At 46.0% G+C, this 20,169-nt stretch overlaps 1 protein-coding gene across 1 annotated transcript in view; it reads right to left on the bottom strand.

The window, feature by feature from the left end:
• LOC123763674 (integrin alpha-8) overlaps positions 1 to 20,169 on the bottom strand; it is a 293,676-nt gene that overhangs the window by 66,410 nt on the left and 207,097 nt on the right. Inside the window, 1 exon segment of the mRNA XM_069304445.1 lies at positions 2,821 to 2,956. Coding sequence (XP_069160546.1) covers positions 2,821 to 2,956 — 136 coding nt within the window.

Here is a 20,169-nt window from a genome sequence, read left to right as displayed (position 1 = left end):
CCCTTCCAGGGCGGGGGGTGGGGGGGGAAGTGCACAGACAGTGACGCTGTGACATGATGCTCTTTTTCATTTGGGGAGTTCTGTCCACAAGTTCGGCTTTCAGTAGCAATATTTTAACCAGAATAAGGATTTGTTTTGGGTTGCATATCTTTCTGGGTGCCAGACCCGGTCAATGACACACATAGAATGCTTCCAACCACAGGAGGATTTCTATTGGCTATTGCTCCTTGTGCCTCTCTGAGGGGGGGGGGGGCCCTAGAACTCCATGTGCATTGACTGATGCCAGGGTCTAATACATTCATATCAGCCCGGTTAGCTCCGGGAAGCCGAAGGGGCTCCCTCCAGAAATGACTAGGATTCTGAAAATAGTAGTATTGTGGTGATAATTAGCGATGCGCGTAGTATTGTGGGAGGAGTAATCTTGGTGAGGGAGGTAGCGTCGTTTGCTGACTCAGTGTAGCAACCTGTTATTGACTGGACTCAGTATACCAGCTTAGGTGGTTCGGTATGGTGAACACAAATGTTGATATTTATTGATAATGTGTGTACATAGTGTAATAACAGGAAAAGAAGCATGTTGGGAGGAACCATTTTTGTGAGGGAGGTGGCGTCGTCTGCTGACTGGTGTGTGACTTGTCATGCTGTGTAGGGTGGCCACTATGCTGTTTGGACACCATACCAGCTTATATGTATGTGAACAAATAGTGAACAAAACATGTAGATACTTTTATAAAACGTGTATATAGCGTAATAACAGCACAACAAATTATGGTTGGATGAGGAATGTAGATAAGGGAGGGAGGAAGTGTCAGCTGACTGTGTGTGGCAACCTCTATTATTGTCTGAACTCACCATACCAGTTTAGTGGTTTGCTATGGTGAACACAAATTTAGATACACACACACACACATATATATATATATATATATATATATATATATATATATATATATATATATATATATATATATATATATATATATATATATTGTGACGATAATCTCCTTCAAGAGATTGAGCCTGCTCTTCCCTCCAAAAATACGTCGATACATCTATATAAAACTACTATGGAAAAAAATGTCCAACAACGACAACAACATCTCCAAGGTTTGCCAGAGCGCAAAACGTATGCAGCCAGGGACACCTGCTTCACCTCAAACCGCCAAACTACCTGTCTTGTTGCCGGCTCCTCGCTGATTGGCCGCCGGTCTGGCTGCAACTGCACTCCACCCACCATACTACTCGATGTCTGGGGCCGCCACGACCTCAGTCCTCAGAATATTCAGTGCTTTCATACGGTTAACACTTCTTCCTGGTAGACTGAGCTTTGGTTTACGTGTACTAAGAGAGGTGATAGCTTAAAGCCAATATTCCTGCACCTCTCATTTTATTGTATATTGCACAGCTTGTTATTGCTCCCTTGTCTTAACGTAACTTTTCATTTTGTCATTTATTCTTATTATTTTGATTGATTGATTTTATTATACGAATTTGTATGTCCATTTTATTCATGTTTTGTTTATCTAACGTAATTAAAATTTCATTGTTAAAATTTACTTGTGTTTTGTGTGTCTTCTCCTTACCTTACCACAGACGAAGTTCCAGATTTTCTATTTTTTTTTATTCTATGTGACGAGGCCATACCCCTAGCTTTGAACAGCCGAACACCAACACGTTACCGTCACATTATATATATATATATATATATATATATATATATATATATAACATCTGTATATAATGTTATAACAGAAAAAACAGTGTGCGGGAGGAGGAATGTTGGCGAGTGAGGTATTGGTGAAGGAAGGAGGGACGGAGGTGGCGTCTGCTGGCTGATGTGTGGCGGCCACTCATGTTGTTTGGACTCACCATACCAACTTAGTGGTTCGTGATGGTGAACAAAACATGCAGACACATATATATAACGTGTATATAGTGTAATAACAGCAAAACTATTGGTTATTGTTGTAGGAGTATAATAATTGAATCACTAATATCCACGCCATAGTTTTGAGTATGGCGATGGTTCACACATTTTATTATCTAAATATATCACACTACACGCTATTGAATAATATTACTGCAACAAAACAGAGGAAAAAATCAATGAGACATTGAAATAATTTGGTAATAATACCTTTGTGCAACTCCCGCTTGACAGCACACATGGGGCAGACCGCCTCCAACGCTTACTCTTTCAACACTTCAATTTTCCCAGACTTTCTCGCCCTACTGCGGCAAAAATATATCGCCTACGATTATTTATTATTTTTCACGTGGTCAGGGAACACAATTTAACAATCTTAGAAGAAAATTTTATTTTTTATTTTTGTTTTGTTTCACTACCTATACTGTAAATAAGAAATTAAGTATGGGTTTCGCGAGTTCGTACACTAGGGGTACTACTTTCAAGCTCGTAACCTTACACAGAAACGTCGTCGTTTCTTCATCTTCTGGTGTGTGATTTGGTCATCTAAAGCTAGACTCAGAGAGCCACCGTTCAGCCTCAACAGAAATAAGAAAAAGCATTTAATGAAAATTATTTTGCATGATGAACTGATGATCTGGATTTCACAGCAATCTTCCATGTAAGATCCAAGTTTTTTTAGACATCTGAATTCGAAGGAAAAACCCAGTGTACAAATTTGGTCTGGATATTTGCCCAATCCCTTATATCGGGTCCAGGTTTTCAGGATACCACTAATAGTGGTATCCATCATCAGCATAGCTGGTTCAAGTGACATAAAAAATTTAATAACTCAAATAGTGTTTGATGAACACTATGCTTCAAAGAATATACAAATAGTGAGCTTAACTTACTTCTCCTATTGTTCTTAGTACCAAGCGAAATCTGAGTTCAATATACAGCTCCTTTTTCTCCTCAAGTCTTCCAAAAGAGCAGTTAAAGAGCACATACTCTGTAGTTTTGCCTGGCAGTATTGACTCTGGAACACTCCTGAGGGAAATATCAAGAAGCATAAATGATACATTTTAAATATATAGAATGCAGAAGTATATACAGAGGAACCTCGGTCTAGGAACTTAATCCGTTCCAAGAGACGGATTATGCCTCAAAAATTCGTACACCAAATCAAATTTTCATATAAGAAATAATGTAAATTTAATTAATCAATTCCACATACCCAAAAATATTAACTTAAAAATACAGATTATACAAAAGTACATTTTATACATAACACTACTCATTTTTCCTACACAAAAACAATCCGGAATATATATAAACTGTAAATAAAATAAATGAACATTTAACTGCACTTTACCTTTACTGAGGACTCGTTAGAGTATGGAACGTGGTGAGGAGGGAAAAAGAGGAGTGGTCTTGGTGTATGGAAGACGGTGATGAGGATGGGGGGGGGGGACGAGGACAGGTGTTAGTGTTTGGAAGGTGCGTTCCCTTCAATTATAACATCAACCCATCCCCTGCTCTCCTTAAAAGCTTTCATATCTGCATCAATCATTCTAGATTTTCCCTTCACACATTACAATACCTCTTACGAAATAGCTAGTTGACATGTTCATAGCAAATGGCACCATCCGTTTGCACGCGCTGCGTTTCATACGCCAGCAGTATGTAAGCAACAGAGAGCGTACAGGACGCCCGCCATGTTTGGATGCTGGTAGTCACGTATCAGTATAAGTATTAAAATTAGTAACCAAGCAATGACTTCATATCAACCCTACGACCAAGACTTCCACAGCAACACAGAACACCACACTGGCGACGAAGATGAACAGTGAACGCAGGGGTTCCTCCAGCTCAAAACACAAGGAAGAAGCATGTTATCTCGCCCGGAGGACGAGAAACCGTGCTGTCTGTGAGCACCAAACCAATGCTGTGTGCTGGCCAATGCTGTGTGCTACCAACGCTTTGTGCTAACTGAAGCTTAGTGCTGACAAGCTGTGTGCTGAGAAGTTATGTGCTGACTGAAGCTGTGTGCTGAGAAAGCTGTGTGATATCTATCGATGCTGTGTACAAAACCGATGTTTTGTGTATAAAACGACGCTCTGTGCTACACAATTCTTCATGCTGTGAACTGTCTGCTGTGTTGACAGTGCCGAAAACTCATCAAACAACTGATGAGCCAACTGCTGTGCCAGCTCCAATGCCAACTGATGTGCAGCTGTGAGTAGGAACAACACCTAGGTAAGGCTAGGTAAGCCTAGCCTTACCTAGGCCTAGCTCACAAGGCTAAGTAAGAGGTTAGTTGCTGCTGTACTGTACACTGTTGTGAACTTTTGCATTAAAATGCTTGTGTGCTGCTGCAAGATTACAGTTAGCTAACATACACAGTGCAGTAAGTGTTTAGTATTCTGAGGAACAATAAAGTGATAATTTTACATTTATACAGTAAAAATGGCAAATATACCTTATTTTCCTGCATTTAATCCTGACTGTGACCAGACAAACCTGTCAAAGAGGTGGTCCAAATGGCTTAAAAGGTTTGAAATTTTTTTAATAGTTTCAGACATCAAAAGTGTTGAAACTACTTTTGTTTGAAAAGTGTTGTACTTCATTATGTACGTGATCGAGTTTGTGACATTTTTTAATACACTGAAAAACACTGGTGGTGACAAAGATTATGACACTACCAAAGCCAAATTAAGTGAATAGTTCAAACCTAGACAAAACACTGCTATGGAAATTATGAATTTCAGGAGAGCCAAACAACTCTCTAATGAAACTGTAGATCAATACCACACACGTCTGCAGGGTTTAGCAGCACATTGCGAGTTTGCTGATGTTGACAAAGAAATCAAACAGCAAATAATTGAAACATGCACATCTACACGTCTCCGTGAAAGAGCTCTAAAACTTGTTGATGATGACTTGTTCTCTTACCAAGATACTAGACATTGCTCGTTGAATGGAAGATGATGCACGTGATGCTCGTGTCGTGAAGTGCAGTGCCAACAACGGTTTTGCCAGTGTTATTAGCAGTGATGAGGTACGTAAGGTTCAGGGAGGACACCGAGATCATAGGTGGTATCATGGCAAACCCAACAGCAATTTGAGCCGAGAACCACATCACAACTGGGGTCAAGGGACAAGACTCGAGCAGTCACAACGACCCACATCAGAGGGTGTCAACAATAAATGTTACAATTGTGGAGGAGACTACCCACACCAAGGTAATGCTTGTCCCGCTCAAGGTAAGAAGTGCTGGAAAACTAAGTCATTTTGGTGCTATGTGTCATTCCGCACTAAAACAAAACAATCAGTGAAGTACTGTACGAGGATCAGGTCTTAGGGGGTCGAGGTGACAAACACAGTATTGCACCTCATATCCAGAATGTTAATAATATACAATACAACATGTCATTACAACTAATCTCAGATGACAGTGAATGTGATTACATTTATGGAGTACAAGCAATCACAGAATGGAATAATCTTCCAAACAACCCAGAGACTATGTTATACATTGCTGGTATTTGTCTCAAAGTTCTCATTGACGCTGGATCAAACATTGACACCATTGTTGAGTGTCACTATGAGAAATTCAAAAAACAGTTCTCAAAGCTTCAGAACTACAATGGTAAAGCCACTGCCTAAGCTTCAAAGTAGCCTTGCCAGTGATTGTTACTTGCACAGCAGAGATTAAGTCAGAGTGCAATGATCATTACTACATTCTTTGTTGTTAAGAATGCAAAGGAGTCTCTACTCAGTTAGAAGACTTCAACCAAATTGGGGCAACTTCAGCTTTCTAATGCTGTAGCAGTGGAATCTGCAAACAATGTTCATGCTATTGTTGCTGAATTCTCTGGTCGATTTAATCACATAGGTTGTTAGTTCATCTGCACATCAACCAAGATGTAATTCCAGTTGCCGAGGAATATTACACTCTGTAACCTGTGATGCAGTCCCTAAGGCTCTCACTCTTGATGAAATCCGTACTGCGACCCTAGAGAACCCAACTCTGCAACCAACAGTGGATGCATTGACCAAGAAAAAGTTTCCAAGGATCCTACCCTCAGGAGTTGACCAAGATACATTCAAAACACTTGAACGTATCCAGACAGAATTACGTGTTACGCAACAATGCAACACCGTGCTGCGAGGTACTCGTATCGTCATTCCAGCAGTTCCCAGCAGCGAGCTCTGAAGCTTGCACATCAAGGTCTTGTTAGGACCAAACAGCTGCTACAAGAAAAGGTGTGGTTTCCTGGCATAGCTCGTCAAACAAAAATCTTGCATGATACCTGTGTTCCTTGTCAAGCTGCAGTGGATACTTCAAGACCAACACCTCTACAACCTTCACCACTACCTGCTGCACCATGGACGGAAGTATCATGAACTTCCGCGGACCGCTACCAACTGGAGAGTACTTGATGGTAGTCATTGATGATCACTCACGTTATCCAGAAGTAGAAATTATCACTTCCACATCTGCAAAGGCTGTCATCCCAAAACTCGACAAGATCTTTTCAAATTTTGGCGTTCCTGAAGTTGTCAAGATGGACAATGGACCGCCATTCAATAGACAAGTCTTCGTCAACTTTGCTGAGCATATTGGATTCAAACACCGCCGTGTGATGCCACTACATCCTCAAGCAAATGGAGAAGTAGAGAGATTCGTGCAACCTCTCATGAAAGTGGTACGTTGTGCTCATGCTGAAGGACGATCCTGGAAACATGTTATGTATGCTTTTCTCAGGAACTACCGCGCAACACCGCATGGAACACTGGGTAAGTCGCCTGGTGAACTCTTATTTGGACGCCCTATGAGGATCACACTACCTGTCATGCCAACACTACCGATAAGTGTCATGCCAACACTACCGTTTATCATGACGTTTATCATGTCATGATAAACGTCTCGCTCAGAAGGATGCATCAGTCAAAGGCAAAATTAAAACTGCTCATGATCAACGTGCAAAGGAACAATTTATTAAGGTTGGAGACACTGTTCTAGTTAAAAAGAAAAAAGGGGGAAAGTTAGATATGCCATATCATATAAAACCATATATAGTGATTAGTGTAAAAGGAACTATGGTAACAGCGAGTAATAGAGATCATATTATAACACATAATATGGCTTATTTCAAAGTGATTCAAGCTTGTGTAGAAAATGATGAAGTCCAAAGTCGTACAAACGATAAAGAAAAAATTAATTATAACTCGAAAAAAAATTCATCAAAGGATATTCTTGTACTTAAGGACTCTCGTCCTAATCGTCATGTTAAACGGTCTACGCGATTTGCTGATTAATTGTGTTCCTATGTAATGCAAAGTATTTACTTATTATGCTAAACTAAACTTAATAGTGTTTGAATAATGCAGATCTCTCATTCAATATTTTGAAACTTTGTAGTACAGATTCATTCATTTTGTTTAACATTGCATTTGTATTTTTAACATTGAAATCCTTTGTGGTAAAGATTAAATTGTTTAAATTCTTTGTATCCTTAATTAATGTAACATCTATACAACATCGTTTTATATGTTAATAACTTACTTTGTGTCAATTACGTTGCTTAGTGCTACAAACATTGTAGACATCCTGTATTCATTCTTTTTTAAAGAAAAGGAGGGATGTCATGTTCATAGAAAACGACACCATCTGTTTGTATGCACTGCGTTTCATACGCCAGCGGTATGTAAACAACAGAGAGCGTACAGGACGCTTACCAAGCTTGGACGCTGCTAGTCATGTATCAGTATAAGTATTAAAGTCAGTAACCAAGCAATGGCTTTATATCAACCCTACGACCAAGACTTCCCCAGCAACACAGAACACTAAACCAGTCAGAACCAGTCATTTACAGTCACAACAAGTCAGTCACTTAAGCATTCAGTCAGTCAAGCATTCACAGTCGAGACCAGCCACAGGCAGTCATAACCATAGGGAGTCAAGCATTCACAGTTGTGGTAGCAACCAGTTAGGTGTTTACCATCAGTCAGGAATTTACAGTCAATCAGGAAGTCACAATCGCAACTAGTCAGTTAGTAAAGAAATAAGTGTTAATGTTAGCCACTCAGGCAATCTACCTGCTGGGCCATCAGCTAGTGGGAGGGATCATATTAATACCGTCCAGTCCAGATATGGCCGAGAGGATCCTGTGTGGGGATGGATGGTTGGAGGTAGCCGGGAGGGCCAGGTATGGGAGGCTTAGGGAGGGCCAGGGATAGAGGGCTTAGGGACGGCCGGGGATGGGGTGGGGGCTTGGGTAGGAGACCGGTCGTGACCAGCTCCAGTTAGGCCTAGTCAGATACAGTACCTCAGCTTCCCGCCCGCCCACTGCAGTAACCCATCTCACTTCCGCCCATCCTGCTACTCATCCAACTCTGTCTCCTGACCACCCTGCTACCTACCCGCTATGTACCCACCCACTTTGCCTGCTCTGCCACCTACCTCCTTTCCACCATCTGCCCTGCCACAAGACCCCCCCCCCCATCTGCCACCAACTTATTCTGCTGCCTGCACACCCGAATGCCCCATCTGCCCACTCACTATGCCAACTATCTCACTATACTGTCCACCTCAAAATCTGCCTCCCACTGCTGCCCACACGCTTGCCCTCCACGTCTTCATCCCTTACATGATACTACAGTGCTGCTGTTACTGAAAAAAATCTTTCCCACCTCTCCCCTCCCACTTTCGCCTGTCTCTCCCACCTCTTCCCTCCCACTCCCGCCTGTCTCCCCCATCCATCCATCTAGTCCCCGTCTACCATTTATCCATCCACCTAGTCCTCCCCCCCCCCCCCCCCCCCCCATCCATTCAGATCCCTCACCATCAATCCTGTTGCCCTCAGAGATTTGTCTAAAAAGTTAGCGACATTTTAAATGCTCCCGATGTAGTGGAGTCAAGTATTTAATGACTTGGGTAATAGCCCCATATAGGATGTTAATTAAATCGAGTGGATATTGAATAAGCATTTGGTTCTCCGGAGCAAACGTCGTACACGATTTTACGACGAAATTGTCGTCGTACACCAAAAAATTCGTGCTCAGAGGCAATCGTATACCAAGGTTCCACTGTATTACACTTTTACAATACATTACATATAAGACATTATTACAGATTAGGAAAAATTTGTAATAGTCAAAACAATTTTTTTAGGATAGTGACAAAGCATGAATATGAACAGGAAAATTTTTTATTACAGTAAAAAACTTTGTTGGTGTCTTAAGAGTAAATATTTTGTAAAGCCTATCATCTCATTAAAACATTTACTAATACAAAAACAGCGCATTTTTACCCCTTAAATATTTTTAATATGAGGCAATAATAATATCTCGGTACTTGAACGGATCGGAACTCAAATAATTCAGTACTCGAGCAATTTATTCAAGGAAAAAAAACAGTGTTGAATGTAATGAAATGCCATTTTCTGGGATGAGCCCCAAGGCTCCCTGAAGCTAACGAACTGATATCCAATCTATTAGTCTAGAGCATCAGTTAATTGGAGTTTTGAGCCTACCGAGAACCACGAGCCAGAACCTGGCTCCCTCAGAGGGGCAAAGGGAGCAATGGCTTATGAACACTCAACTTTGTACTCACCTAGTTGTGTTTGCGGGGGTTGAGCTCTGGCTCTTTGGTCCCGCCTCTCAACTGTCAATCAACAGGTGTACACGTTCCTGAGCCTATTGGGCTCTATCATATCTACACTTGAAACTGTGTATGGAGTCAGCCTCCACCACATCACTTCCTAATGCATTCCATTTGTCAACCACTCTGACACTAAAAAGGTTCTTTCTAATATCTCTGTGGCTCATTTGGGCACTCAGTTTCCACCTGTGTCCCCTAGTGCGTGTGCCCCTTGTGTTAAACAGCCTGTCTTTATCAACCCTGTCAATTCCCTTGAGGACCTGGAATGTGGTGATCAAGTCCCCCTAACTCTTCTGTCTTCCAACGAAGTGAGGTTTAATTCCCGTAGTCTCTCCTCGTAGCTCATACCTCTCAGCTCGGGTACTAGTCTGGTGGCAAACCTTTGAACCTTTTCCGTTTTAGTCTTATGCTTGACTAGATATGGACTCCATGCTGGAGCCGCATACTCCAGGATTGGTCTGACATAGGTGGTATATAATGTTCTGAAAGATTCCTTACACAAGTTTCTAAAGGCCGTTCTTATGTTAGCCATCCTGGCATATGCTGCTGCTGTTATCCTCTTGATATGAGCTTCAGGGGACAGGTCTGGCGTGATATCAACCCCCCCAGGTCTTTCTCTCTCTCTGACTCTTGACGTATTTCATATCCCAAGTAATACCTTGTATCTGGTCTCCTGCTTCCTACCCCTATCTTCATTACATAACATTTGCTTGGGTTAAACTCTAACAGCCATTTGTTCGACCATTCCTGCAGCTTGTCCAGGTCTTCTTGAAGCCTCAAGCTGTCCCCCTCTGTCTTAATCCTTCTCATAATTTTGGCGTCGTCAGCAAGCATTGAGAGGAATGAGTCTATACCCTCTGGGAGATCATTTACGTATATCCGAAACAGGATAGGTCCAAGTACAGAGCCCTGTGGGAATCCACTGGTGACTTCACGCCAGTGTGAGATCTCACCCCTCACTGTAACTCTCTGCTTCCTATTGTTTAGGTACTCCCTTATCCACTGGAGCGCCCTACCAGTTACTCCTGCCTGTTTCTCCAGCTTATGCATCAACCATTTATGGGGTACTGTGTCAAAGGCTTTCCGACAGTCCAAAAAAATGCAGTCCGCCCACCCTCTCTTTATTGTTTAATCTTTGTCACCTGATCGTAGAATTCTATCAAGCCTGTAAGGCAAGATTTACCCTCCCTGAACCCATGTTGATGGGTTGTCACGAAGTCTCTTCTCTCCAGATGTGTTACTAGGTTTTTTCTCACAATCTTCTCCATCACCTTGCATGGTATACAAGTTAAGGACACTGGCCTGTAGTTCAGTGCCTCTTGTCTGTCACCCTTTTTGTATATTGGTACTATATTAGCAGTCTTCCATATTTCAGGTAGGTCCCCCATTTCCAGTGACCTACTATACACTATGGAGAGTGGTAAGCAAAGTGCTCCTGCACACTCTTTCAATACCCATGGCGAGATTCCATCCAGCCCAACAGCTTTTCTCACATCCAGCTCCAATAGGTGCTTCTTGACCTCATCTCTTGTAATTTCGAACCTATCCAAGGTCACCTGGTTTGCTGCCACCTCTTCTAGCGCCGTGACATCTCCCTGTTCTATTGTAAAGACCTCCTGGAACCTTTTGTTGAGTTCTTTACACACCTCTTTGTCATTCTCTGTGTACCTGTCCTCGCCCACCCTAAGTTTCATCACCTGTTCCTTCACTGTTGTCTTCTTCCTGATGTGACTGTGTAGTAGCTTTGGTTCGGTCTTGGCTTTATTAGCTATATCATTTTCATACCTTTTAGCTATATCATTTTCATACCTTTAATACCTTGAGAGAGTGTAGTCATGTTTTCCATCGACTGGGGGCATCAACCAGGAAGGTAGGTGGACCATTACAAACCCCAACTGGTAAAACATTGCTACCCAAGACCGAACAGAGTTCAAGAACTCCTATTAACCTCCACCTAGCCCACCTCCACCCTAGACCAGTCAGTCCAACAGCCAATGGAAACCTCAACCCCTCATGCCAGTACGCAAGTGGTACCGGCGAAAAGGAAACACAAAAGTGTACAAGAACCCAAGCCAACAACTACAAGACTATGATAAACTTGACATTATATACACCGACCCAGGCTTCAATCCAAATGCAAGAACCACAGACAAAAGAAAACCCTATTGGGGCATCGTCCTCCAAATTGAAATGGAGATGCCTCCCCTTTCACCGGCAACAGCAGAACAAGAATAGTCCTGGCCTTTGAATGCAAACGAGACATCGAACTCACCCAAAACAACCCAGACTTTCCTTACCCCATAATGGTCCAATGCCATACCTTGGAAGGATTTGTGGACCTCCCCGTCCTGAAAAGGGAGTACATCGAACCAGACTTCGATTTCCAAAGAAGACAAGTACCATTCTCTGATAAAACCGATGACCCATAAGGAATCCTAATACCATCGTTGCCAATTGGATAGTTCATGCAAACACCTCTTAGCCAACGCACCACCAAGCAACACGGAAGACCCTTCCTCCAAGCCAGACAGAACATCTCGAGTGAACCAGGTCAACAAAAACCGCCTCACCTCTAGCCCCCTGCCGCTTAAGAACTCAAGCCACAAGCTTAGACCGAAAAAACATCTCTAATCTGCGGAGGAAAGGCCACCAAACTTTCAAGCCTCCTCTCTCGACATCCAAATCCTCTTCCAAGAATTTCACCACCCCATCCTTCTTCCTCCCACCACCCTTGCAAAGTACTTTGGTATAAAAAGCTCAAGTCCAAGAACTCCTCCCAAGAGGAGCAAACTCCCCCAACAGGAGGAAACTTCCCCCCCCCCCAAGAGGAGCAAACTCCCCCAACTGGAGGAAACTCCCCCCCCTCCCCTATGAGGAGCAAACTCTCCCCCAACAAGCAATCAAACATCCACTCAACCATCGCGCCCGCTCTTTGGCGACCCCCCCTCCCCCCACTCCCTGGGGGTCGCTTACACCAGCAGTTTGGAGACTGACAACAAAGCCGCCGACCAGAGAAGGAAAAAAGGGACTTACCCGGGAGGCGGCAGCACCGCATGCCTCATAACGAAGATGGGACAACTGGCGGCAACTAATGGTCTAAGGCCACACAAGGCCAAAGAGGACCCGGAACATTAACAAGATAACAAGGGCCCAAGATCCTGTCCATCCTCCAAAACCCCTGTGCCTGAATGTCAGCCCAAGACATATTATCAAAATCCGCAGCTAGAGCCGCAAACTTGCACACATTTATTTATTTATTTATTTGTATATTAAAGAGTTTTTACATTTTGTACAGCAACTAGCATGCATAGCATTTTGGGCAAGTCCTTAATCCTATGTTCCCCGGAATACGACCTCATCAAATAGATTAATAACCAGGTACCCATTTTACTGTTGGGTAAACAGAGGCTACAGTTAAGGATTGACACCCAATAAATCTGGCCGTGATACGAACCCAGGACAAAGCGCTCGGGAAACGCCAGGCAATTGTCTTACCAACTTCACCACAGGAACTGTTATATCATGGAGCACTCTTACATCACTGTTACAAAACAGGATGCACCCCTGGCCTGACCAACCAAGCATCAATAACACACGGACCCCTCCAGAAGCCTGCTGTCTCATTCTAAGCCAGAAAAGAAGGAGACAGCTGCAATCGAAAAAAAACGCCTCCAGGACAAAAGGAGCAGAAACCCTTGTACCGGAGGACAGCATGAAGCTCTCCAACCTGACCCCAAGAGGTTGGGGAGACCAAAGACCTTTGGCCTCGGATCAAAGCGACCCTCTCCCCCATCCCCCCCCCCCCACGGTTCATACAATCAACCACTGAGGAGCAATCTGATTGGAGCTGGATCACAGAGCCCAGAGCGACCTAAATCTGCTGCAGTGAAAGCCACACAGCCGCGAAACTCCGGCACCGTGCTGCGAGCCCAACGGAACGACGGACTTCAATGACCCTGGCTAGCCTTGGTGAGAACAGGTAAAAAGAAACCAGCTCAGGGACAAGGCGTCCCTGAACACATCAAGCAGGGGAATGGGTAGGCGCCAAGGCACTGAACCCCGAAAAAACCAAAGAGGAAGCCGGCAATGCAGCAACCGATGCAAAGCCCCCGTGGGATGAACTCACCGATTGTGAGAGAGTGGCGGAAGGGATTGCTCTGAAGGAACCAAGACCGCCTCCAGGGCCAAACCTGGCCCATCGAAAAAACCAGGAAGGTGAAGTTCATACTCCCTTACAGCTGCTCGAACAACTGATGTGTGACCCAGGACCCTTCCAAGAACAGTTGTCCGCAGCTGCAGCAACAGTTGGAGCTGCATAACCACAGCTGGAGCAATGACTCAGGAGGGAGGAAAACGGACGTCGTCCGAGAATCCCAGACCAGGCCCAAGCAAGTCCGACCCTGGGACGGAACCAAATGGAACTTCCTCCAGCTCACCAGGAACCCGAACCTGGCGAGCTAGGAAAGAACCAAATCCCTGGCAAGCAGACAAGCAGACCGGCTGAGTGCCCAAACCAGCTCCTAGTCAAGGTAGGCTAACACCCGAACACCTAACAAATGAAGACAGGCCATCACGACCCGGGTAAGAAGAATAAAAATGCAAGGAGCAAGAATCAGCCTGAATGGAAGGCAACAAAAGCAGTAAGCCTAACGCCCCATCACGAAACCTAACCAATCCCTGCACCCCGGGTAAATAGGAACGTACCAATTAGCGTCCTTGAGGTCTAGGGACACCGTGCAAGCACCGAATCAAGAAGAATCATGACCCGAGACAGAATGGTTATCCAAAAGGAGAGGCAAGGAATCCACCGAAATCCAACCAATGATAAGCCACAAGAGCAAAGAAAGGGCAGTCTGCAAACCAAGAAGACCCAGGAACCTCATAATGCATCCAATAAGGAGACGATGAGTCGAACTCAAAAGAGGGCTGGTCCAAAAGAGAGGCAAATTCCAGGTCCAAAAGAGAGGTGAATTCTAGGTCACACCGGAGGTAAGCACTGATGGCCTCTGGAACCTCCGCAGAAGAAATCCGAGAGGCAGAAAACCTCTGGTAGGACGAATCCGAGGAATCCAAAGGAACCTGGAAACGAACCCAGGTTGGAGTCACCCCTAAATCAAATTCGAACAGAAAAGGGGGGAACTGAAAACCCCTCACCTTGCAATAACAAACCCTGCCTCGAAGGTACCAAAACCCAGGCAGGGTCAAAAGTGGTTCAAGAGCTCCAAAGGAACTTCCCCTGTGCCCTTGGAACCCCTGACACAGGCCCCGGGGCAGAACTCACATCTACGCTCACTGCCCCTAAAGAAAAGGTACAGTCCAAGGGCCTTTAAGAAGGGGGATTGCTGGGAGGACCCATAATCCTCGGCAGGACGATTGGGTTCCACCACCTCTGTACCCACATTGAATGGGGCAGGTTTAGCTCATCCAAAGTAAATCCCACCCTGACTCCAAAACCCTCAAACATTTAGAGGGCCGAGAAAAGAAGGGAAGGTGTAGGGGAAGGAAACAGATGTCGTCGATTCCGAAGGCTGCGCCGGCTCCGAAAATGATACCACTGGCCTACCACAATGGGAGGAACTCCTTCCCTGGCACGACCCTTTTGAGAAGACCCCCCACAAGCCCCCCGAAGAACCAACAAATCCGACATGGGACGACAACTAGACGATGCCGCCTGCAGATATTGCACCACCACTGACTCTGCAAACAGCAAAGGACAAAAAGGCATAGAGAACCTAAGATCCAAGGCCCAAGTGAATTCCAAGGACTGAGCGAGCACCCTCTGCCAGCATGTGTGAGGAGAAGCATGAACAGAGACACCGCCTCCCACAGGAGTGGGGCACATAGCTTCAACAAAGTAGCCTCCACTTGCACCGCCGAGACAAGCGCACTAGACCAAAGATCGGCCCCGAGTGTCTCCACATCCTCCTCAAGCCAGTCCGAAGACAGCTTGAGAAGGGAAAAGTAACACAAGACCCAAGTCAAATGGTCCTGGGTGCACAAGTCCAGCAACCAGGACAACTGAAAGGAAGAAAACCTGCACGTGAAGCTGTACCAGGACGACATCCCGAGGAAGGGCAGGGGCGAAGAAACCCATATTGAAGAGCTCAAACTCGCCCCCCAGGTAAACCTGAACAACTGTATGGGCTTCTCGCCACTCAAGCGTGCGGGACCAACAGAACGTATGCCACACCCCCAACAAAAAACCAGCATTGAATGTAATGAAACACCATTTTCTGGGTGAGACCCGGAGGCTCCCCGAAGCTATTCAGGCTCATATGGATATATTAGATTTCTGACATCAGACAGTGTGCATAGAGTTCTAGGCCCACCGGGGACCACGAGCCAGAAACTGGCCCCCTCAGAGAGGCATGAGGAGCAATGGCCTATAGAAACCCCCATGTGGTTGGAAGTAATCTATGTCTGCCATCGACCGGGACAGGCACCCAGCAAACACCCACAGGTAAGCAGGTAAGCGCCCCAAAACAAACCTCAATTCTGATGTAAACATTTCTAAGAGAGCCTAACAAGTGGCTAGAACCCCCCCAAAAAGTAAGCAAACTACCATGACGTCACCTCGTTGCCGCGTCGCTGTCTGCGCAACCCCTCCCCCCCTCTCCCCGGGAGGCGAAAGGGTGAACCCCAGACCTTCACACTAGCTTCCCATCCTTCAGTTCTTAAGGATGGATGTCAAAAACGCGAAAAAAACGCCGACCAGAGGGTGGGGAGAGGGTTGCCTGGAGCCTCCGGGTCTCACCCAGAAAATGGCGTTTCATTACATTCAACGCTGGTTTTCTGGGGGGAGGTGGAACCCCATCAGCTCCCCGGAGTTAATGCCAAAACAAAAATGGGGACTTACCCGGGAGGCAGCCGGCCCTTGCTCCTCAACACTAACTCAAGACAACTGGCTTGCAACCGCCGTCCCAATGTGACACAGGCCCTATGAGGCCCCAGAACATTGCCAAGGTAGCGAGCGGCCAGGATCCTGTTCGACCTCCAAAAGCCCCATGCCCGAATGTCAACCCAAGACATATTACCAAAGACGGCAGCCAGTGCAGTAAACTTACAAACGTCGTGGGCATGAGGACACACTGCAGGTTGGCTGGACCTGATAATCCTGCGGATCACCTGTGAGACTGCACCGTGGAACAAAGAAGGGAAACGGGATCAACCCAAAGCACATCCCCGACCACCGAAGCTGGAGGTGACACGTCTTCGTCCACCGCTGGCCTGACCAACCAGCATCAACAACCCAAGGATCCTTCTGGAAACCAGCAGACTCATTCTTCGCCAGAAAAGGAGACGGCTGCAAATGAACAAACCTACTACCAGGACCGAAAGAGGAGAAACCCCTTTACCAGAGGAGAGCATGAACCTCCCCGACCCGACCCCCAAAGGCCAATGCTAACAGAAAAAGAGCCTTAGAAAAAGCATCCTGAACTGAAGGGGCCACTACAAACCGAAGAGAAGAAAGAAAAGAGAGCACCAGGTACAATGACCAGGACAGCTCAGGGGGTGCATTTGCAGGCTGGAAATGAAACAATGCACGAGACAGCTTGCGGAATGGAGCAGAAGTATCATCAAAACCAAAGGAAAACTGCAGTGGCTCCGCCCGAGCCGCACTATATGAGGCGACAGTATTCGGCACAAGATTAAGGTCCTGAAACAACCACGAAAGAAAGAACTACCCGGTTAGAGACCGAAGTACACCTACACAGAGATAGGAAAAAACAGAAGGACCACCAGGAAACTTCATACTGCCGCCGAGATGAAGCATGCAGGTGGGAAACTATCAACAAAGCCACCTGCGCATCATGCAAGTGATGACAGACACGTGTCAGAAAGACCAGACAAGAAGACTCGATGAGAAGAGCGAACCAGCCACATACCGGTCCGGACCGATCTGCTGAAAGAGGCAGAGCTACGGGAAGACCCTCGGGTTCGGAAACCGAGCAAGCAGCACCTGAAACCAAGGCTGGGTCGGCCACCAAGGAGCAAAAAAGGACAACTCTCCCCTGGTAGGTCTCCAAGCAAGCCAGGACCTGGAGCAACAGCTAAACTTGGGGGGGAAGAGGCACAGGTAACCCCCACCTCGCCCAGTCCTGCCTGAAGACATCGCTCCCGACGGCCTCGCAGTCGGGGAAGGGCGCCATGTGTACCGGAAGATGCCCCGACCAGGCTGACGTGAAGAGGTCCACTTCCGGAGGCCCGAATGTCCGGCAGAGCCAACTAAACGAGTCTGCGTCGACCGTCCATTCCTTGGACAGGGAAATGAACCATGACAGGCCGTCCACCAGGACGTTGAAAACCCCTCGAAACTGAAACGCCAGGAGAGCCAAAGCCTTAGAACTCTCGAACTAGAACTCGACAGCAGACGAGTCACCTGAAATGACCAGCCCCAAAGAGACAAGGACCGCATCGAACACCCTGGTTCAAGCAATGAACCATTGGGGAACAGACCAAATGGAGCCAGATCGTCGATCTGCGAATGACCTGACAACTGAGTGGACAGCGCTTCGGATTCGTAGTCCTGAGGTTCTGGGTTCGATCCCTGGTGGACGCTGAGACAAAGTTAAAAATGTTTCTTTCACTCTGATGCTCCTGATACCTAGCAGTAATTAGGTACCTGGGAGTTAGAGATCAGCTATGGGCTGCTTCCTGGGGATGTGTAATAAAAAGGAGGCCTAGTTGAGGACCTGACCATGGGGATGCTAAGTCCCGAAGTCTTCTCAAGATAACTGCAAGATAACTTGACCCGAACCCTAATGAGTGACATCCACCCAGCCGCGAACTACCACACCATGCTGCAAGCCCGACAGAAAGAAGAACCCAACCATCCCTGGCCAGCTTGGTGAGCACTGGTCACAAAGCCCCAGCCCAGACACGACGCATTCGTGAACACATCGAGTGAGGGCTTGGGTAAGCACCAAGGCACAGAACCCCGAAAAACATGAAGAGAAAGCCAGCGACGCAGCAAACGACACAAAGACCCTGGAAGCTGAACACAGAAATACGAAAATATTTTCGTAATATTTTTTCATAATATTTCGTAATATTTTTTTTCGAAATATTTTTATTTTAAAATACGAAAAAGTAGCTTGAGTCTCTCAGCTTGGTACTAGTTTTTTCACACCTGTGTGTTACATTACACCGGCACCGACTAGCCCCACCCTCCCTCCTCACCATAACACACCAGTGTAAACACACACACACACACACACACACACACACACACACACACACACACACACACACACACACACACACACACACACACACACACACCAGCCTACCGCCAACCTCACCCCTCACCCCCGGGACTGACCTTCCGTCCCTCACCCACCTGATTGCCCTCCTTTCTCTCTCCCCCGCTCTGCCTGTCTCCCTCTCTCCCTCGCTCTCCCTCACTCCCTCCCTCTCCCTCGCTCGCTCTCCCTCACTCTCCCTCGCTCTCCCTCACTCTCCCTCGCTCTCCCTCACTCCCTTTCACACCCTCTCTCCTTTTCACAACATAACACCTCCTCTTAACCCCCTTCCCATGTGCACACATGTACACACACGTTCTCTCTCTCTCTCTCTCTCTCTCTCTCTCTCTCTCTCTTGCTCTGTTTCTCTTGTTCTTTCTCTCTCTTGCTCTCTCTCTCTCTTGCTCTCTCTCTCTCTTGCTCTCTCTCTCTCTTGCTCTCTTGCTCTAACTAGCTCGCTCTCTCTTGCTCTCTCTCTCTCTCTCTCTCTCTCTCTCTCTCTCTCTCTCTCTCTTGCTCTCTCTTTCTCTTGCTCTCTCTCTTGACAAGGGGCAAAATGGCAGGAGGATGCAACAGGGACACAGGAAAGAGCCAGAGTGACCAAACGAAGGAAATGTTAACCCAAGTTCTAGAGGAATTCAGGAGGGAGATGCATGAAATGAGGATTACAATTAACAACCTGCAAAGTGAGCTGACATCAGCAAGGGAGGAGATCAAATCCCTCACAGAGAAAAATAAAGAGACCTAGCATCAGATTATCATCCAAAAGGAAGGTGCCTTCCAATGTTACATTGGAAGGAAATGCTTCTGTACCTGAAACATTTGCGAACATATTGAAAAAGAGCTCAGAAGCAATGGCCACAGTGAGGGAGGTACCCATGCAAGCTGCTACCTCACAGGAAGCAGCAAGGTGCACCACTCAACTGCTGGAGAGATAAAGATCAGTGGTAGTTGTAGGCATCAAAGAACAGGAAGGATCCAACAGGCAAGAATGGAATAGCAAGGATAGAGAGGCAGTACATGGGCTACTGAAGGGGTTAAAGATGGAAGGGGCTGAACAAAACATTGAGAAGGTTTTCAGGTTGGGCTGGTACAACAAGGACAGAAACCGACTTGTAAAGGCGGTGTTTACAAACGAAACCACGAAGGAGGATATTCTCGAAAGGAAGAGTCGTCTGGAGCATGTGGAGGGATACAAAAAAGTTTTCCTGCAGAGGGACAGGACGAAGGAGGAGAGAGCCAGGGCAGCAGAGGCAAGGAGGAAGTGCAGGGAGAGAGGAGCAAACCAGGAAATCACAGCCCCCAACACAACCGTCCTAGAGACAAGAGGGGGAACCCAAGACCAGCATCCC

This window comes from Procambarus clarkii, chromosome 52, assembly GCF_040958095.1.
Source record: "Procambarus clarkii isolate CNS0578487 chromosome 52, FALCON_Pclarkii_2.0, whole genome shotgun sequence".
Taxonomy (NCBI): Eukaryota; Metazoa; Arthropoda; class Malacostraca; order Decapoda; family Cambaridae; genus Procambarus; species Procambarus clarkii.
The sequence above is the reverse complement of the archived record's forward strand: the minus strand, read 5'-3'. Positions and strand labels throughout refer to the sequence as shown.